The 18,970-nt window shown below is 55.6% G+C and overlaps 1 protein-coding gene across 4 annotated transcripts in view; it reads left to right on the plus strand.

Annotated features, from left to right (window-relative positions):
* The window catches only part of camsap3 (calmodulin regulated spectrin-associated protein family, member 3), a 34,901-nt gene extending 16,388 nt beyond the window's left edge, over window positions 1–18,513 (plus strand). Inside the window, exons 3-19 of one of the 4 annotated variants that reach the window (XM_066707808.1) lie at window positions 4,124–4,264; window positions 4,506–4,592; window positions 5,184–5,216; window positions 7,411–7,458; window positions 10,090–10,228; window positions 10,415–10,554; window positions 10,788–10,881; window positions 11,199–11,250; window positions 11,453–11,526; window positions 11,668–11,740; window positions 11,867–14,171; window positions 14,847–14,968; window positions 15,273–15,517; window positions 15,625–15,721; window positions 15,933–16,048; window positions 16,279–16,397; window positions 16,600–18,513. In XM_066707808.1, the coding sequence (XP_066563905.1) occupies window positions 4,124–4,264; window positions 4,506–4,592; window positions 5,184–5,216; window positions 7,411–7,458; window positions 10,090–10,228; window positions 10,415–10,554; window positions 10,788–10,881; window positions 11,199–11,250; window positions 11,453–11,526; window positions 11,668–11,740; window positions 11,867–14,171; window positions 14,847–14,968; window positions 15,273–15,517; window positions 15,625–15,721; window positions 15,933–16,048; window positions 16,279–16,397; window positions 16,600–16,902 (4,188 nt within the window). In that variant the 3' untranslated portion in view covers window positions 16,903–18,513. The remainder of the gene's footprint in view (window positions 1–4,123; window positions 4,265–4,505; window positions 4,593–5,183; window positions 5,217–7,410; window positions 7,459–10,089; window positions 10,229–10,414; window positions 10,555–10,787; window positions 10,882–11,198; window positions 11,251–11,452; window positions 11,527–11,667; window positions 11,741–11,866; window positions 14,172–14,846; window positions 14,969–15,272; window positions 15,518–15,624; window positions 15,722–15,932; window positions 16,049–16,278; window positions 16,398–16,599) is intronic. The other 3 variants (XM_066707809.1, XM_066707810.1, XM_066707811.1) reach the window with 3 other exon arrangements.
* Window positions 18,514–18,970: the final 457 nt, after the last annotated feature.

Consider the following 18,970-nt stretch of genomic DNA (forward strand, 5'->3'; position numbering starts at 1 on the left):
CGGCTCCACGGGGCAAGGACTGGCAAGGACCCCGGCTCTTGCCCGTCGCTCTGGGGCTGTTGGTGGCATGCGCTGGACAGATGGGGGTCTGTGGCCTGCCATCGTGTGTCCAGCCCCCACCACCTCAACACACGCTTACGCTGCGATGATGGACAGATTTAAAAAGGATGATCACTGACAGCACACCCTGCTGTAGACACCCCTCCCCTCCCAGACTGCAGCTTAGGGTCTCCAGAGCTTAATGGGAAAGTAGTGCATCATGGAGACCATTAATCTGTGCCTCCTCGTTTGCAGCACAAGCTTGAAGGCTTGAACTTGATTTAGTAATTATTTTGGTATTTTTGTATTGGCAGACACCCTAACTGTGCCCTGCTGTTGAGTCCTAGAGACAGTGTGTATACAGTGCGTGGGGGTGAGGGAGAGCGTGTATACAGTGCGTGGGGTGAGGGATCAACATTCAACATTGTTCGAATCGGTACAGACAGCGAGGCGAGAGGGGGTCGTGTTTCTGGTTCTGAGCGCCGAGCACAGTCTGAAACAAAGGACGTTCACAGCAAGCCACCGTCGAATCCCTCGTTATGCTTCGTACGTGAGAAACAAAGGACGCTTTGATCCTGATCTGGAGCACCTCGGATTACATGAAACCGCGCCAAGAGCCAGCCGGGCACTTCTGAGCACGGGGCCGGGCCAGTTTAACACCATGATGATTTAAAGGCCTCATCAAACCAGCAGAGCGGTGAAATGGCAGGACGGGCCGACCGCGGAGACAGTGCCGGTAAAGGCCATGGGGAAGTGCAGTAATGAAGCGCATATCTGACGAGGAGGCCAGTGCGAGCCCCCCCTGAGCTGCTCCTCCTGGGCTCGGCTCTCTGATCTCTGCCCATCTGAGTCCGGGGGGCTGGCGGGATTATCACGGAGGGGGTGTGTTAGTGAGAGTCTCGGGCTTGCATCGCTTTGACTGCGGTGACGGAGGGGGGGTTGGTTCGCCAGACGTGTCTCAGGATGGCAGTCGAGATGCCATGATGGATTGTGCGGCATCGGTGTGAGTCAGGAGAGTCACGTCTGAGTGTCTGAGCGCAGTCTCTCGAATAAGGGCAGGGTCTGGTGTGGGGCACTGTTCGCCCTTGCGATCTTTACACCGGCGGCTCAGAAAAGAGCAGTTGGCCGCACCCCCACACAACCATTCCAGTCGTGGCTTCCGCAGTCGCACTTGCCTGTAGGGACAGTCGTACGGGAGACGGACAGACACACGCCCAGGGACAGACGGACAGACCTGTGTTCCTGCTGCTTCACTTCCTTAGAAAGATGCGGAGTCTGGCGGAAGTTTGTGTGATCTACTTTCCATGGCTACCGTACAGGCATTTGAATTTGTCGTCGTTGTTGTTGCTTCGTGGTTTTTTTGCTCTTTAAATAAATGAAAGGCTCTTTGTTTTAGGGGGGAGAGATGCTTTTGCAGAACTGAAAAACCCCGGACGCTTCAATAAATGTTTTTTTTTTTAGTCGTTGTGAAAGTGAGGCCAGTCCTGGGCTGAATGCTTCGTACTACAGCTTCTGATTGGTTCGGGCGGGAACACGGGCTGCCTGTGCCATTCTTTATTAATTAACGGGAGATAAACAGAGACGGTGCTGCAGTAAGAATGGCCAAAAACACAAAACACACAAGCTGGGGGGGATATTTAGAGACGCAAAAAATGTTCCAAGCCTTCATCTGTTGTTTTTATGGCGCTGCAGCCGGACTAAATTTAGCCGTGGTGGCTTCGGCCTGCTCGCAATGCGCTCGTCTCTCTCTACGAAGGCGGCTTTAAAAGTCTGGTCTCAAGGCGTCCTGTCGTGTCACACAGCCACCCTGTGGAGGGATGGACAGGGTCACCTCACAACCCCCCCTCCGAGCAGCCGCCTGGCACACAGACTTGGAAATGTTCCTGTTCTTTTCTCTTTATTCTGTGTATCCTTTTTCCTCTCTCTCTCTCTCTCGCTGTCAAAGCCAGACCTCATTAGGCGCTCTTGTGATTTGGCTTAGTGCATTCTGGAGGGGGCCGGGGGACGACAGTGCTGGCATGCACCCCACCCCCACTGAACAGCTCCCTGACCCCCTTTTTCCCAAATTACTTTCAAAACATCACAACAGTATCCAGAACCCGCACACGCAAGGTCCATTCATTAACTGGGAATCCCGCTACGCACAGAAGCTCGCGTCCTGTACAGTTCCCCTGGACACGCACACACTGACGCCTGCGCACACTGACACGCACACACGCACACTCATGTATTGACTCTCTCCCGTCTACCTCCTGCTTTCTCTCTGTCCCTGTCACCCGCCCCTCCTATCTCTCTCTCTCTCTCATATTTAATTGAATTCAGCTGCATGTGCCCCTCCAGACCCAGTTGCTCAGTTCACTGGTCCCGTCTGTGTATCGGCGGGCCTGAGCCGATCTGCGCGGACAGCCGGAACGGCCACGGTGCTCAGACGCACTGTGTGGGCCCTGGGAGGAAGTGGCTCTCCCGGAATCTCCATCTGCGTTCCGGAACGCTGAGCCTATCAGCCAATCACGGAGCGAGGAGTGGCTGGGTTAATGATTATTAAGGCAGCGCTGAGTACAGAGGTTATCCATTAGCAGGGGATTTCACAGAGGGTGGAGGGTGGGGGCATACAATCAGTGTGTGTGTGTGCCTGTGTGTGTGCCTGTGTACACATCATGGTTCTACTTATCAGAACAGCTCAGTGACGTTCTCCTTTTTCTGCCATGCGTTTTTTCTTATTGTGACATAGTGCTGTTTGTTCAGTAAGGCTGAACCCAGTTAACATTCCCCCCCAACCCCAACACTCTCTCAGTTCCAATCAAGGGTACTTTCTTGGCGTGAAAGTCAGCCGTGTTGTTGAAGCGGTGTACACCTTAAAATACAATCTTTGTGTCTCTCTCTCTTGGTGTGCGTCTCTGTAAGCCTGGATAAGAGCCACAATGAAAACGCACGTCTCTTTAATTCGTCATCTTTAAAGATCTACCCAAACGCTCACCTGCGCTCAGCACACGATCATCGCTGTCCGCTGCACACCCCCTCACCCCTTCCCGGCTGGATCAGGATGCGTTTAAACCTCACAGCTTCTTAATGGCATTGAGGAGCTCAGCGCGGCTAATCTGGAGATGATGCGGGAGAGGTTAATGAGACTAGGGAAGGGGGGGTGGAGGTGAACACCTGGTCCACATGATTCAGGGCCCCCTAATTACACACTGGATCAATCTGGATTGTGCTTCAAACACAATATACACACACACACACACACACACACACACACTGCTTGAAAGGTACAAGTGAAATGTAATTTTTCTGTGTTTTGATGTGTTGAAGAGTGTTGATGTGTGTGTAAATCTAGTGCAGTTTTATTTGAGGGATCGCTGTATTGAGAGAGTATGTTGGAGTGTGTGAGTGTGTTGCTGTGTGAGTGTGTGTGTGTTGGCATGTGTCATGCTGTGCGAGTGTGTTGCTGTGCGAGTGTGTGTCTGTGTGGGTGTGTTGCTCTGCGAGTGTGTGTCTGTGTGGGTGTGTTGCTCTGCGAGTGTGTGTCTGCGAGTGTGTGTTGCTCTGCGAGTGTGTGTCTGCGAGTGTGTGTCTGCGAGTGTGTGTCTGCGAGTGTGTGTCTGCGAGTGTGTGTCTGTGTGTGTGTTGCTGTGCGAGTGTGTCTGTGTGGGTGTGTTGTAAATGAACTCTGCCTTGCAGTGGCTCGTCCTTCCCGCTCCAGTGAGCGCTGTTTCTCGCCTGTGACCTCCAGACTGCTGACTCAGGGGAGTGCTGTGGAGGGCTGGCGACCCCTAGTGGCAGCTTCTACAGTTCAGTTCCTGCGTGTGTGACACAGTGTGCTTTATTACAGTGTGGGTCGGTGTGAGTCTGAAGGAAAAAAAAAAAAAAAAAACGAATTTCTATTTAAAACCCCAACATGTTTTCAAGACCGGGAGGAGCTTTTCCCGGGACAGCTTGGTATTCCGCACACTGCTGCACAACTCGCCGCCACCCCGCAGGAACACGAGCCCTCCTGCCTTCTCCCGGTTCGGCCCGGCTCGTCTACGATGCGCTGCGCCTCCATGGTTCTGACCCCTCCCCTCTCCTCTCCTGTGATTGGTCGCAGGGCGCTCACTTGGCGGTGATTGACGGGCTGATGTCGCTCTGTGCCATGGAAACGATGAGCGCTGCCAAGATGCCCAGCGGACTGGAGAAGTTCGGCGGGGGCAGCCAGTGGGAGAACGCCGTGCTGTACTGGGTCAACAAGGTGAGCCCCGCCCACAAAGCCCCCCCACGCCATCCTTGCGTTCACAGCCGACTCCCTCATCGCTCACGGAGCCGCCGTGTGTGCGTCTCCGTGTTGCTCTCTGTAGTGCGTGACTTGGTGTGGTTGTCGTGCTGTCGGCCCGTGTGGCTCTGTGTGTGCGTGTGTGCGTGTGTGCGTGCGGTGCTCCCTGTGTGTTGGCGTGCCGGTCTGAGCCGCTGTGTTGTGTGCCGTTGTTCGGTAGTGTAATCACCTTCTGAGGGAGACCACCGAGAGGGAGCAGCTGCACCGACTCCAGCCCGGCTCAGAGCTGGCCCCGGCCCAGCCCTCGGTGAGTGACCGGACAAATGCGCACGCACTCTCTCGCACACGCACTGAGCTCCCTGTGCTGCATGCTCAAGCAAGGACAAAAGGAAAAGAAAAGGGAAAAAAAGAGACAGAACTAGCTTGTCTTTAATGCTGTTCCCTTGTGTCCAGTTCACTGACATTTGTGTTGCCCTTAGTGTTTATACACACACACACACACACACACACACACACACACACACTCACTCCCCAGCCTGCTTGTCCACTATTGGAGTGACCTATAGCTCTGGACCTCCGGCCGCTCAGGGTGACCCCGAGGAGCAGGATGGGCGTTGACTCTGCAAGTGCATGCCTGAGACACAACTCCCAGCATGCACAGCAGAGGAAGCAAGAAATGGCAGAACAAACACTCGCAAATTACTCACCACTGTAGAGCTGGATGGCATGTGGGAAGAGACGGTCCGCCTCCTTCGTTGTGTGGGAGCGGGAGTGTGAACGGTTTCTGTGTGGGATTTCTCTTGCTGCTTCTAATGACTGTCCTCTCTCTCTCCTTCGCCTCCTCTTTGACCTCTGACCTCCTGACCTCTTGACCTTGCCCCTTGCTCCTCTGTGACAGTGCCCAACCCGCTGGTACTGGAAGCTGGTTCCTGTAAGTGGCTGTTCTCTCTCCTCTCTCTCTCTTCTCTCACTCCTCTCTCTCTATCTGCTGAAACAAACAACACTGTTATTCCCCCCTTCCCTTGTGCTTCCTCCCTGGTAAATATATATATTTCTATAGCTTTGTTTTATTTTATTTTAATTTGTATTGATTTATATTTGGCAGCTGTCTTTGCCCTGTGCCGGCCCGGTGTTTTGTGTTAGACGCTGCTGAGAGGAAGGGGGTAGTCGGGGAGGGGTGGTTGTGGGGGGTTCAGGGAGGGCCTGTACTGTGGGGTTACAGTGTAGAATTGTGCATGATACCATTTATAGACTGTTGCAAAGCCAAGGATGCTGGGATATCCCTAAATACCACCGCCCCCCATTTCCCCTCTATACCTGCAATCCTAAAGTTAGGATTTTTAAATAATCACCACCACTTAGTAGTAGTGCGTCAGGATTCCCCAGAGGACAGCATATGATTCGCTTTCCGCAAGAACATACAGACTGGTAACAAATTAAAGGAAAAACCTGAATAAATTAGTGGAGGAATATAACGAATGCAGATGTCTCCAAACAGCTGTACTGCATGACACAATTAAGCAATTAACATCCCATCATGCTCTGTGCATGTATACAAATGCTGAGCAGCCCAGTTGACCTGGATTTTGGATCAAGATGGCAAGAGGAAAGGATCTCAGTGACTGTGAAAGAGGGGTCACTATTGGGGCACGAATGGCAGGAGCTTCAGTCACAGACGCTCAACTGGCTCGTGTTCTGGACAAGTGGGCGAGTGCATGTGTGGGACACCAAGAGAACGGGACAGGCCTGACTGCTGGACCCTACAGTGAGGGGGTCCGGAGGCTCTGTTACGCTGTGGGGGGCATTTTACTGGCATGGTTTAGGTCCACTTGTCCCCTTAGAGGGAAGGGTCACTGCAAATCATGACAGTTATTCTGAGTGATCTCCTTTATCCTATGGTGACACATTTCTCTCCTGATGGGAGGTTCTCTTCCAGGATGACAATGCCCATCCACAGGGCACGAGGGTCACTGAATGGTGTGATGAGCATGAAAATGATGTGACTCATATGCTCTGGCCTTCAGTCACCAGATCTCAACCCAATTGAACACCTATGGGAGATTGTGGACCGACGTGTTAGACAGCGCTCTCCTCCACCATCATCAAAACCCCAAATGAGGGAATACCGTTTGGAAGAATGGTGTCCATCCCTCCAGTAGAGTCCAGAGACTCGTAGAATCTGTGCCAAGAGCATTGAAGCTGCTCTGGGGCTCGTGCCCAACACCTCACTGAGACACTGTATGTGGGTTTTTATTTAATTTGTCACCCGTCTGTATATAGTTTAATATAAACCACCTCTGTAAACGTGCCACAGTGTTTCGGACTCTTGTGACCCCCGATGCCGTCACCGCCGTCTCCAGGAGGCCAGAGGCAAATCCCACTCAAACAGCACCTCTCGAGCTGATGCCCAGTCCAGCCCCATTGCTTCCGAGACGTGTGTTTCCCCCCGGAACCTTTTTACCTCTGCCACGCAATCCCAGCATCCATTGCTTCATCTGAGCCTGTTTTGGGAGACATTCAGTATAGTTCCCTAGCATCCCAGTCGGCCACAATGGGATAAGTCATCAACGCCTGACATCCCCTGTCTCTTAGACCATCAGCAGTGGCTTTGCAGGGACACAGGTAGAAGAGTAAAATCTGCATTTTTTTTTTTTTTTTACAGAACTGTTAACGTGGCAGCACATACATACGTACATATACATAGTGTATATAGGCCTCCAGTCCACAGTGCCTCATAAGCCCATAACCACAAACTTTTGTGAACTGGGACAACACAAATTATCTTCAAAAAGATCATTTAAAACATTTTATAAAACATGCAGGAGAAAAAATGGACCCCGGCCTCTTACTTACATCACGTTCTCACTCAGCCAATGAGATGGTCTAAGAGACAATGGGGGGAGGGGATAATAACAGGTCGTGTCACAGTTTTTCATATGTGAAATGGGGAGTGGCTTTAACGGACCCCGCCCCCACGGCCCTTCCCTCGGCCACTCCCGCCCCGACCCCCAGCCAAGGGGGGAAGCCGCATGCCGACGTGGGCGCTGCTCTCGCCCCTGTGATCTGAGCAGCGCCGTCTGTGCCCTGGCATTTACGCTTGTCCTTCTTTTGCCATTTGCATCCAGCATGCCATCGCTTTTTGTTTGAAGGAGTCTGGGAATAAGCCTCCTGTGGTAATGTATCAAATAGTTTCTTCCACAAATACAGTAAGACTAAATATGTATATGTATTTTTTTTTTAATTCTAATATATATATGCACTAATATATATATATATATATATATATATATATATATATATATATATATATATATATATAAACACAAAAACACGTCCATTCTAGTTTTGTATACTTTTCTCATTATTTTATTTATTCTTCCTTTGAGCACTTTTATTATTTTAATTTGAGTTGAATTCTTCCTTTTGTCCGAGGGGATGATGCCGTAGTCGCGCTCTGTAGATGGAGAGTTAGTGCCGCGGTGTGCGATTCTTGACTGTAGGAAAAGGGCGGATTTGCAGGAAAGGTGCGAAAAACGAGCGAAGAGCGGGTGGGGGATCCTCGCGCAGTATGCGTAGTGTAGTACGTAGAAGCGCAGTCGAGAAGTTAGAATCGACAGTGTAGGTTGTAGCAGAGGATATTGGAAGAGGAAGCTTGAAAATCTGTTTAATCACAGCCCATGAAAACCGCCCGACCTTTGGTACTAATCTGGCCTCAGCTGTGGTAACGCAGAGTTCACGAGCAGTGGGGCCGCGTACGAGTCCGTCAGCCGTGTCGAAATGCAGCCCCCGGCACTCTCCACAGGAGGCTTGCTGGCATTCGCCGGGAGGGCAGGCCAGATGTAGTCGTGGGGTCCCTGCACACGCTAACACACCTGTGCGTCTTAGCGTCCGTGTCGGACACACTCGGACTGGCTTTACCGCTCTGTGTCGTTGAGCGAGCTGCGCCGCAATGTGGAACCCGTGGTAGCCGTAATCTAAGATAACATTGTAAAAAACAAATGAGAAAACAGACACCCACAAGCACATGAAGGGTTTTGTTTGCCGGCGGGGTCTTCGTGCCCGTGTGGCTGCGCTCATGTAGCGCCGGTCTGACGAGCGCAGCTCCCCGTCTCCCCCCTGTGGAGGGGTAACTCGTTGGCTTTACTGTAGTGTTGTTTTTCACCCGTTTCTATCCTGGTTGGACTGCGGTTTCAGCCCGCTTACCGTGCTCTGCTACACTGGGGCCCGGCTATCGTATAGTGCCGTGAACATGCCCCAAACACGTCGTGGTAAGACAACCCCCTCTCTCTCCACCTCACCTCTTAGATTTTATTTTCCTTCGTTTTTCCTTCTTTTCGGTTGGTTTCTGCACCCGTTTCTCGCCCGCCTCCGGAGCCCCGGACACACGGTCGCCGTCACTGCATCGTCCTGTCTTGTGCGCTTGCTGCCTCCCGGACTGTCTGTCTGGTTTCCTCCTCGCTTGCATGACCTCGGGGGCTGTGCTTGGTTGACTTCTGAAAATTTTGTTTCTTCATAATAACAATAATAACTGATGATAATTTTCACGTCTTGTTTTTGGGTTAATTTCTAATGCACTTCCTCTTTTTTTCCTTCGATGTTTTATTCTGTTTGTTCTGTTTGACAAGTGACCTTGTCTGGCCTCTGCGTCCTGTGCTGCTGTAGTCTGAAGTAGTTGTTTCTTTATTTTAATTTGTATCCATTATGTATTTTTTATGGTTTTCCTTGTTTAAAGTTGTCCAAGTGTTTGGCTGGCTTCCGTTCGTGACTTGTGGAGGTCTTTTGGAATTGTTTTGGAAATTGTAATTATTATTTTTAACTTTGGGCAGGAAGGACTTTTGTCATTCTAGTGTGATGCTAGCACATAATACAAATTTAATAATTCAATACATCATTCTGGCTGATTTGTTTTCTTATTAAAAAAACAAAAAAAACCTATTGATCGCATATAGCCCCTCCTGTACGATGCATGATAAGCATCCATGCATGATAAGAGTAACAGCTTTTCGAATGATCTTGGAATGAAACGTCAGATCCCCAAGACTGACTGTACACAGTCTGAAATGGTTAAACACCCCGGGGAAGCCAATCAGTGTTGCACGGCACCGTGGGCTTCGGAGTCTTGCGCAGCAACTATTTCCTTCCCCACCTCCAGTGCAGGTTGGGGGGGGTCTCCCATCTGGTCCCGAGGAGAGACAGCGCTACCATGTGTCCCCCTGAAGCCAGGACCCCCACTCCTGTGTGTCTGCTGGGGTCTTCTATGTTTATTTTTCTTGCTTTCCCTCTGGCCTTTCCTACCTCATCTCCCTTCACTTTGTGACTGTCCCCCTCTACTGGGGGGACGGCGGGATGGGGGACGAAGGGGGCTGGAGGAGCACTGATGTTCGGCTGTGACATTCAGGGGCTGGACTGTGTTTGTCAGTGCAAAGCAAGATAAATGAATATATAGTATAATGATTACAAAAAATATATATTTCTGCAAAATGGCTGCTGTCAGTAGGAGGCGGGGACACAGTTCCTCTTGTCCCCCAGTTAGTGGCACACTTCCATCCGTTTTGTTTCTTGCTACAGCTGGCTTACTATTTGGTTAATGAACTAACATGACAATTCAATAATTAAAGGGGGCTGGTTGTACTCGGAGACCCAATTTTTTTTTCTTGGGTTGTATTTGACTGTAAAATGCCTTAGACATTAGCTCAAAAATCTAGAGGAATCCGCAACCCCTGACCCCCAGCCTCGCTACAGACCTCCCAAGCACCACTCACCCACTCACTCTCCCTCCCTCCCTCCCTCCCTCTCTCTCTCAGATCCGCTACAGGAAAGACAAGATGCTGCCCAAGCAGACGCCCACGTTTCCCCTGGTGGCCAGTGTGAAGGACCTGTCTAACGGCTGTGCCATCGCTGCCCTGGTGCACTTCTATTGCCCCAGCCTGCTCAGACTGGAGGGTGAGATGGAGGACTTTTGTTGTTGTTTTGCCTGTCCTGGTGTGTGTCCGGCTGAGCACAGTCGACAGAAGTCGTGTTTTGGCTCTGGTGTGTAAAACAACGAGCTCTCGGCATCATGCCAGGCCGTAGCCGCGGTCCTGTGCTGTGGACGTCCGTGGTCACGGCTTCCTGTATCCTCCCTCTCAGATGTCTGTCTGAAGGACACCATGTCGGTGGCGGACAGCTTGTACAACCTGCAGCTGATCCAGGAGTTCTGCCAGAGCTGCCTGAACAGCTGCTGCCCCCTAGCCCTGGAGGACCTGCTCTACACCCCCCCCACACTCAAGGTAGGCCGACCTCCCGTCTCCACCACGGGGCGCTGTGGACTGGGAGCCAGCGCTGTGTAGACTACAGTATAGTAGTGTAGTGTAGGGCCCAGGCTATAGTCAGTGCTGGACCACAGTGTAGTAACGTATAGTCTGGGCCCAGACTGGATCATGTGGCGTTTGTGTGAACCCTGAGTGTTTTCTGAGCTCTCGGCTCCCAGAATGCACTGCAATGACCTGTGACTTCCTGACAGCTCAACATCATGGCCTTCATGGCGGAGCTGTTTGGCTGGTTTGAGGTGAGGAAGCCGGACTTCGTTCGCCCCAAGGAGCCCGTGGACCTGGAGGGTAAGTGGACGCCCACTCCTCCGCCTCTGTGGTTGATGTGGTTGACTCGAGAGTCCAGAGCAGGAGACGAGATCTGATTGGCGTTTTAGATCCACCGCATCTGGTCAGAAAACGAGGAGCCGTCAGTTTTTGTTTAAAATAGTTTTTATCTCTTCGTCGGCACAAAGTCTCCCCGTCTCGGGGGTTCAGTAGATTTTGCGGTTAAGGGCAGGAGACCTAGCGGTGGTTGTGCGAACGGGTCTGCGGTCCCACCTCAGTGCTGGGAAGGCCTGTGCGTCTGTGTCTTCATGGCTTCTTGTCTTGCTGTTTTGCCGCAGACCCGTCCGGACTGAGTGACTGCACAACCCCAACCAGCGCCAACAGCAACAGGTAGAAACACTGATTGTTTTCCTCCCCTCCTCTCCCCTCCCTTCCTCTTTGTTGTCGTCCCCCCACACACCCCACACGTGTGCTGTGTGTGTGAGAGACACGGAGGCCGTGTTCTCCAGAGCGCGGTGCCGGGCTCTCTGTGACGGGCCGTGTGTGATATCACCCCCGGTCTGACCCGCTCTGTCGCTCTGTGCTGTTTCAGTGCCTCCCCCGCCTTCGTCTTCAAGCAGCACTTCTTGCCCATCAGCTCCCCCCTGTCGCCGGGCGGCGGGTCAGGTGAGCGACGCCGACGCCTCAGACGCTGCTGGGACTGTTGGGGTCTGTGTTCACACACACATCTGTACATGTAGACATGTTTAAACACACAGCCTGGGGCGCTCGAGTCAGGAAGTCATCTCTCTCTCTGTCTCGTGGCAGGAGCGCTCACTCAGTCTACCTCAATGCCACACGTGGAGGGAGTTGGCAAGAGCTGGAGCAAGAAGCAACTCAGGTAAGAGCACTGTCTCCCTCTCTCACTGCCCCCGTGTGCGTGCTCGCTCCTGCGCTCGCTCTGCTTCTTTTCCTTCAACATTTTCCATTACAAACAAACATTAAAGTTCTCGCCCCCCCCCCCCAGCCGGCCCCTGTCCTCTGCCGTCTCCTTCAGCATCCCGTTCGGCCTGGACAGCGACGTGGACATCGTCATGGGTAACCCGGTGGCCATCACGCGCTCGGTGAGCTCCGACAGTCTGGCCCCCCCCGCCGCCCGCGCCACCTACACCCCCCCCGAGGAGCTGACGGGCTTCCCAGTCAAGGCGGGGGCCGCGGTGCCGGCGCAGGTGGGGCAGAACGGGCCCCTGGTCACCCCGAGAGCATCCTGGGGCACGCAGACGCCCCCCGTGAAGATGTGTGTGACGAAGAAGAGGAGAGAGGAGGAGGAGGAGGAGGAGCCGGAGGACCTGGGCGGGCCGGAGGAGGGTCTGGAGAACGGGCTCCTGGATGACGGGGGGCTGTACGGCGACCTGCCCACCATCGAGGAGGCACTGCAGATCATCCAGAGCGGCGGCAAGAGGGAGCCCCGGCTGCGGCCTGACGGGGCCCCCGATGGTTTCTACCTGCACTCGCCCGATGAGCCCGGCAACTACCGGCACCACAGCCCGGGCCCCCCCTCGCGCCTCAGCTCCTCTGCGCCGTCCCGCTCGGGCCTGCTGTACCGGCCGGTGGGGGAGCCGCTGGAGCGTGACCAGAACCAGAACCAGAACCAGAACCAGAACCAGAACCCGCGTCGGCCACGCCGGACATCCGAGGGCTCGCGTATCTCCCGGGATGATGACTCCGTCTTGCGGGACGGCAGCGTGGACTCCGACGCCTCTGAGGACACCCCGCCCCGGGCGCCCCCCGGGGCCACCCCAGCGGCCAGGGAGGGCCCCAGGGAGGAGGCCCTGTCCTCGTCCTCGGACAGCGGCGTCCGGATGACCAGCTTCGCCGAACGCAGGAAGAAGCTGGGCCCGCCCACACCCGCCACGCCCCCGCCTGCCGAGTCGCCCGAGCCCCTCATGACCAGCTGGGCACAGAGGTCCCACCAGCAGGAGGATGGGGGCGGAACGGGCGAGGGCGAGGACAGCCCCAGCAAGAGCCCAGCCCTCAACACCGAGATGTCCCAGCTGGGCGCCCGGCTGGAGGAGAAGCGGCGTGCGATCGAGGCGCAGAAGAAGCGCATCGAGGCCATCTTCGCCAAGCACCGGCAGCGCCTGGGCAAGAGTGCCTTCCTGCAGCTCAAGAAGCAGCAGCGCCCCGGGGGCGAGACGGAGGCCGAGGGCGAGACCAGCGTCTCCAGCACCGAGGATGACCTGAGTCGGCTCACCCTGGAGGAGCGGCTGGCGAAGATTGAGGACGAGGAAGAGGAGGCAGACGGCGGGGCGCCGGGCCAGGGGAGCGACGGTAAGGCGGGCAAGCCGGCTGCACGCTCGGAGAAGCAGGTCACCTTCTCCCCGGAGATCAGGAAGCCGGCAGTGGCAGCGGGAGGAGGAGGAGAGCCAGAGGAGGAGGAAGAGCAGCCCCAGCTGGGCGAGTACAACCGCGCCGTGTCCAAGCTGAACGCGGCGCTCAGCTCCCTGCAGAGCGACATGCAGCGGCTGTCCGAGCAGCAGCGCCAGCTCATGGTGAAGAAGAAGCCGCCCGCCACCCAGGCCTGGGTCATCCCCGCCAAGCACCCCGCCCCCCGTGTGTCCCGCGAGCCCACCCCCCGCTCCGTCGCCGGCCTGGCCTCCTCTTCCTCCTCGCCCTCCCCCTCGCCCTCCCGGAAGATGGCCCCCCACACCGTCTCCACCCCGCCCAAGTCGCCCCAGCTGCCCCAACGCAGGGCCCAGTCGGCGCCGCCAAAGAGCCCCAAGCACAGCCGGCCGCTGGACCTCAAGTTCCCGCCGCTGACCCGTGTCCTGACCCCGCCCCAGAACGTGGACACCATCCCCCACCTCCGCCGCTTCTCACCCAGCACCTGCCAGGTCCAGACCGCCTCCTCCTTCAGCATCGGCCAGTCCAAGAGCCCCCCGGAGCCCCCCAAGCCCGCCGGGCTCCCGAGCCGGCCGCCGCACGAGGATGACTCCTCCGAGACGGGCTCCAGCGAGGACCCCGCCTTCCCGGGGCTGGAGCTGGAGGGGCCGTCTTCCGGGGCCCGGCCCCATGGCCTGTCCTCGGTCTGGTCATCCTCCTCCACGCGGCGGGAGCGGGGGGGCGGCAGCAGCTCGGGGGCGCCCTCGGAGTGCTCCTTCGAGAGCGACCCCCAGCCCTCGCTCAACGGCAAGCGCAGCAGCCTGATCGAGATCTCGCTGGCCTCCCTGCGCACCGACGAGGGCGAGGACGGGCCCGAGGCCTTCAGCGACTCCATGAGCGACAACACGGAGCCCGAGGGCCAGAGGAGTGGCGTGGGCTTCTTCTACAAGGTGAGAGCAGACGCGCGCGCACGCACACACACACGAACACGGACACCAGTGCACACAGGCAAGGAACCATCGTGAATTATTTGAGTTTTTGAGTCGTTTGTTCACTGCTTCATGGGCCCAGAGAGATTTAGAGGGAGGGAGGGAGGGAGAATGTGAGAAGGGAAAGAGATGGATATGAGAGGGAGAGGTAGAGGTAGTCCCTCTACCTCTCCCTCTCATATCCATATCTTTCCCTTCTGACAGGGAGCGTGGGAGGAGTAGAGGGTGACACAGACGGCGGTGGGGGAGGTGCAGACACCAGGGGGTTGATCTTGCTGGTGCCCATAATCTCACCCTCACTCCTCAATAATTCACAGCGCAGGCCATCAATAATTCACCGCTGCCCTACTTTGAGAATTCTTTCCTTCTTCTGCTCATTTCGGAGCGCTGCCGTTTCCTCAGGTGGCCGATGGGGGTGTGTCTCTACTTACAAACGGCAGGGAGATGCAGCCCTGTCTGTGTCCATCCGTATGTCAGTCTGTCCCTCGTGACGAGGTGGCGGGAGGGGGTCTGTCTGATTCGGTGATCGTATGGCATGTCTGTCAGTAGCAGGACGAGACACTCTGTCCGTGTCTTGCGCGTCAGTCGTGATTTAGGTCCAGAGAGCTGATGTGTGTGTGTCCGTGTGTCGGGCAGGACGAGGTGCGGCCGGAGGACGAGATGGCCCAGCGCCGGGCCGCGCTGCTGGAGAAGCAGCAGAAGAGAGCGGAGGAGATCAAGAAGCGGAGGCAGTGGCAGGAGCAGGAGAGGGAGGCCAGGTGAGACGCCCGGCGGGCCGACGGCAGCGCTGAAGGACAGGCGGTTCACACGCGTGCTGCTGGCCTGTTGGGGCATGTTTTCATTCACACCTGCTCACACGGCCCTGTCCCACAGCGGCTTACCCTGACTGACTGACACTAACCTGTCCCTACTGTGTGACTGACTGACTGACTGACTGACACACGGGAACAGGGCTCAACTGACTGACTGAGCGCACTGATGCACACACTGACTGACACACTGGACCAGAGCCCTGACTGACCGCCCGACTGGACTGACCCGCCCGTCTCCTCCCTCCCTCAGGCCCTCCACTGCCGAGGACCCCACGCCGCCGCCGCCACCCCCCGCCCCCGAGGGCACCCCCCAGCGGCGCGGTGACTTCACACGGCAGGAGTACCAGCGGCGGCACCAGCTCAAGATCATGGAGGACCTGGACAAGGTTCTGCGGCAGAAGCCCACGACGGTGCGCGGTGTGAAGAAGCAGCGGCCCAAGACCGTGTTCCGGGACGACTCGGTTCTGGCGCGCAGCCCGGTCAAGGGCTTCATGGGTACGTCCAGCGACAGGAGCGCTCGGCCTGAAGGACAATTTAGAAACGACCCAGTCGGTGCTTTTTATTTTAACCACCTCCTCCTCCTCCTCCTCTCTGTGCTGCAGGTTCGAGGCTCAGCAAGGTCTACTCCCACTCCACGCTCTCTCTGTCCACCATGGCCAACGACACGGGCAACTCCCTCTCCGTGAAGAAGTCCCCCAGGTGAGCGAGGTGCAGGTTACCCACGCTGCCACTGTGCTGACGGCACTGGGTCTCTCTCGCTCTGTCTCTGGATCGGTAACCAGCAGGCAGACACGGCACTACACATCAGTCAGGGTCACTAACCCCGTCTGCCTCTCTCTCTCTCTCCGTCTTCCGTCTGTCGTCTGTCTCTCTCGGGTTGACCTCTCGCCTCTTCCTCTGTTCTCCTCAGATCTCATTCGCCCTCGGGCCTGATGTCACCCAGCCGCTTGGCCAGTCAGAACGGAGAGAAGGACTGGGAGAACGCCTCCACCGCCTCCTCTCCCGCGTCCATCCCAGAATACACCGGTACGGAGCCGCGGGACGGATCTCGGCATCGGGGGGGGGCAGCTTTTCCGTGTTACGTTGATGATGTTTGTGATGTTGCGAATGACCTTCAACATGTGTCTCCGTTGTTTTAATCTGATGCGCCCGGAGGAAACGATCGATCGGGTATTGATTGACACGCTGCTCTGACCCTGTTAATCTCGCTCTGCCGCGCCCCCCCGTAACCCTGTCTCCTCTCTGCCCCCCCCCAGGTCCCAAGCTGTACAAGGAGCCCAGCTTCAAGTCCAACAAGTTCATCATCAACAACGCCCTCTCCCGCTGCTGCCTGGCGGGCAAGGTCAACGAGCCGCAGAAGAACAAGATCGTGGAAGTGAGTGTGTCGCTCTCTCTCTCTCTCTCTCTCTCTCTCTCTCTCTCACACTCGCCCTCTTTCTCGCACTCACACACTCTTTTAAAAAATAAAAATAAAAAAATAAAAAAGAGAGAAGTTTGAAATGGACAGTGTGTAACCGTCTCCCCCTCTCTCTCCTGCATCCCCCTCTTCTGTCCTTCTGCCTTCCCCCCGGCTCCAGGAGATGGAGAAGAGCAAGGCCAACCACTTCCTGATCCTGTTCCGCGACTCCTCCTGCCAGTTCCGCGCCGTCTACACCATGAACCCCGAGACGGAGGAGATGACCCGGCTGACGGGCATCGGGCCGCGGGTCATCACCAGCGCCATGGTGGAGGCCATCTACAAATACAGCTCGGACCGCAAGCAGTTCACCGCCATCCCGTCCAAGACCATGTCCATGAGCGTGGACGCCATCACCATCCAGGGCCACCTGTGGCAGAGCAAGCGGCCCACCACCCCCAAGAAGCCGGGCACCCCCAAATAGGGCCCCGAGGGACCCCTCCGACCGAGCGGGCCGGAGGACGGTCTGCACGTCGCGTCCTTCCCCCGCCGTCTCCGCTCCCCTCGACCGCCGTCCTGCTCTGTCCTTCCCTCTCTCTCTCTGTCTCTCTCTCTCCGTCCGTGGCGGGTTGTCGGAACAGAAGACACGAGGGAAGCGATGCCCGTCTGGCTCTGGCACCGAGAGCCGTCACTGAATGTACCTTACAGGCCAAATAGGGCGAGGATTTTTATACTCTACTCATTTTTTGTGTCTCCCCCACCCCAGAAGGGACACAGACGCTGGGGGTGGGAACGGATTTGTGGGGTTGGGGGGGGGTGTTGCTATGTGTTTAAAACCTACAAAAGCAAAAAATTCCTCATCGAGGAGCGATTGTCCGACTGTCCTGCCGGCCTGGTCCTCTGGCCTCGGTGTGTGTGTCGAGGTATTTTTCGACGTGTTTATGGAAGAGCGAAGAAGAAAGGAAGACGGAAGGAATCACACTGGGGGCGTGGGGGGGTCTTTCAAACACTGAATTCCACTCGAGACTTATTTTTCTTCCTGATATTTTTATTCTGTGCGCAAGGATTTTTTCCCTCCTCCTCCTCCTCGGTCTCTAGGCTCACTTTGTCGAGTGGTAGACGGCGGTACGCGTGTTCGAAGACACGGGAGGATGAAGTAACACGTATGTTAATATATTAGCGGTGAGTGAAGGCTACTGTCGTTAGGAATCGGATGATCTGTATATAGATGAAGGCTGTGTAGAGACGATTCCTGTCGCGTTTGTTTTTTTTGTTGCTTTTCTCAATGATTTGTATGAACTGGAAACTGCTTTGTAATCTGTAAGCGAGTGAAATGCCTGGCACGAGAGAGACGAGGAAGGATGGATGGATGGATGGATGGATGGATGGATGGATCGTTAAAATATTTAAGCTGGGAGTTGTTCTTGACTGGGGGGTTATAAAACAGAGAAACAAGACATACAAGACAGTGGACACAAGGTCCCGATTCCTGTCACCCTTCAGAGCAGCTGAGAGAGAGAGTGTTATTATTGTGATAATGAAGATGATGTTTTGTCATCACTAAGCTGCTCCCCCGCTCGTCTCCAGCCCTGGCCCTCAGCCCCACAATCTTTCCTGTTTTGTTGACGTCTCTGCTCAGCGGTGACGCAGCCTGGTGGTCTGCACTAACAGGGCTGAGGAGTCGGGGGGCTGCCGGCCGTGTCACAGCGGCCCAGCGCAGGGGACAAGAAGTGAACAGGACACTGACGCTGCGCTTCACTGGGGCCCCTTTCATTTAGTATCATTGATTCAATTTGATTTGAAGACGGAGCTGGTTGAAAGGCCCGAGCGCTGCAAGGCCTTCTGGGGTTTATCTGAATCATGAACTGCTTAATTGGGCCACCGATTATTAGGCTTAATTAGTCGAGTTCCTGGGATGGGAGGGGGCTAGCGATTGATGTGGACAGACCTGTGCAACCCGCAGGACTGTGACCCCCCACACGCACACGAATCGGCTGTCCTGTTCGCGTGGCTCCTGGAGTACAAACTCTGTCTCTCAAAATACACTAAAAGAGAGAAGATACAGATGCACACAGAAAAGAAAAAACTGAATACATTGAACCCTTCCTGTCGGCCCGAGTGCTCTGGCCCGCAGCGTGGGGGTGACCCTGCAGTGGACAGCAGCATCCTGGAGGGCCGGGGGCAGTGTGTGTTTGTGTTTTCGCGGACTAGGCGGGAGGGGGTTGTGTGCAAGTGTGGTTCCTGGGGGCCATTATTTTCAAGAGCGGGGGGGTGGGGAAGTCATATTAAGCTAATTAATTAAATGAAGGTTTGAATCGAGTAACTTGGCCCTTGAGTTTGAATCGAGGAGCAGAGACCCGGCTCTCGGCCTGCGCTGCCTCACACTGGGGTCCAGACACGGCCCCCGGGAGCCGGACAGGCAAAGGAGGCAGAGTATTGTCCCCCGTCCCCCCCCAGTAGAAGCTGCGGCGCCGGCTCCCTCCGGGTCGTGTCAAGCGCCTGGCTGCACGGCCCCCTGGGAGAGCAGCAGTTTTCTCGCCCCCGTGCGAGCC

The sequence above is a fragment of the Amia ocellicauda genome, chromosome 7 (assembly GCF_036373705.1).
Source record: "Amia ocellicauda isolate fAmiCal2 chromosome 7, fAmiCal2.hap1, whole genome shotgun sequence".
NCBI lineage: Eukaryota > Metazoa > Chordata > Actinopteri > Amiiformes > Amiidae > Amia > Amia ocellicauda.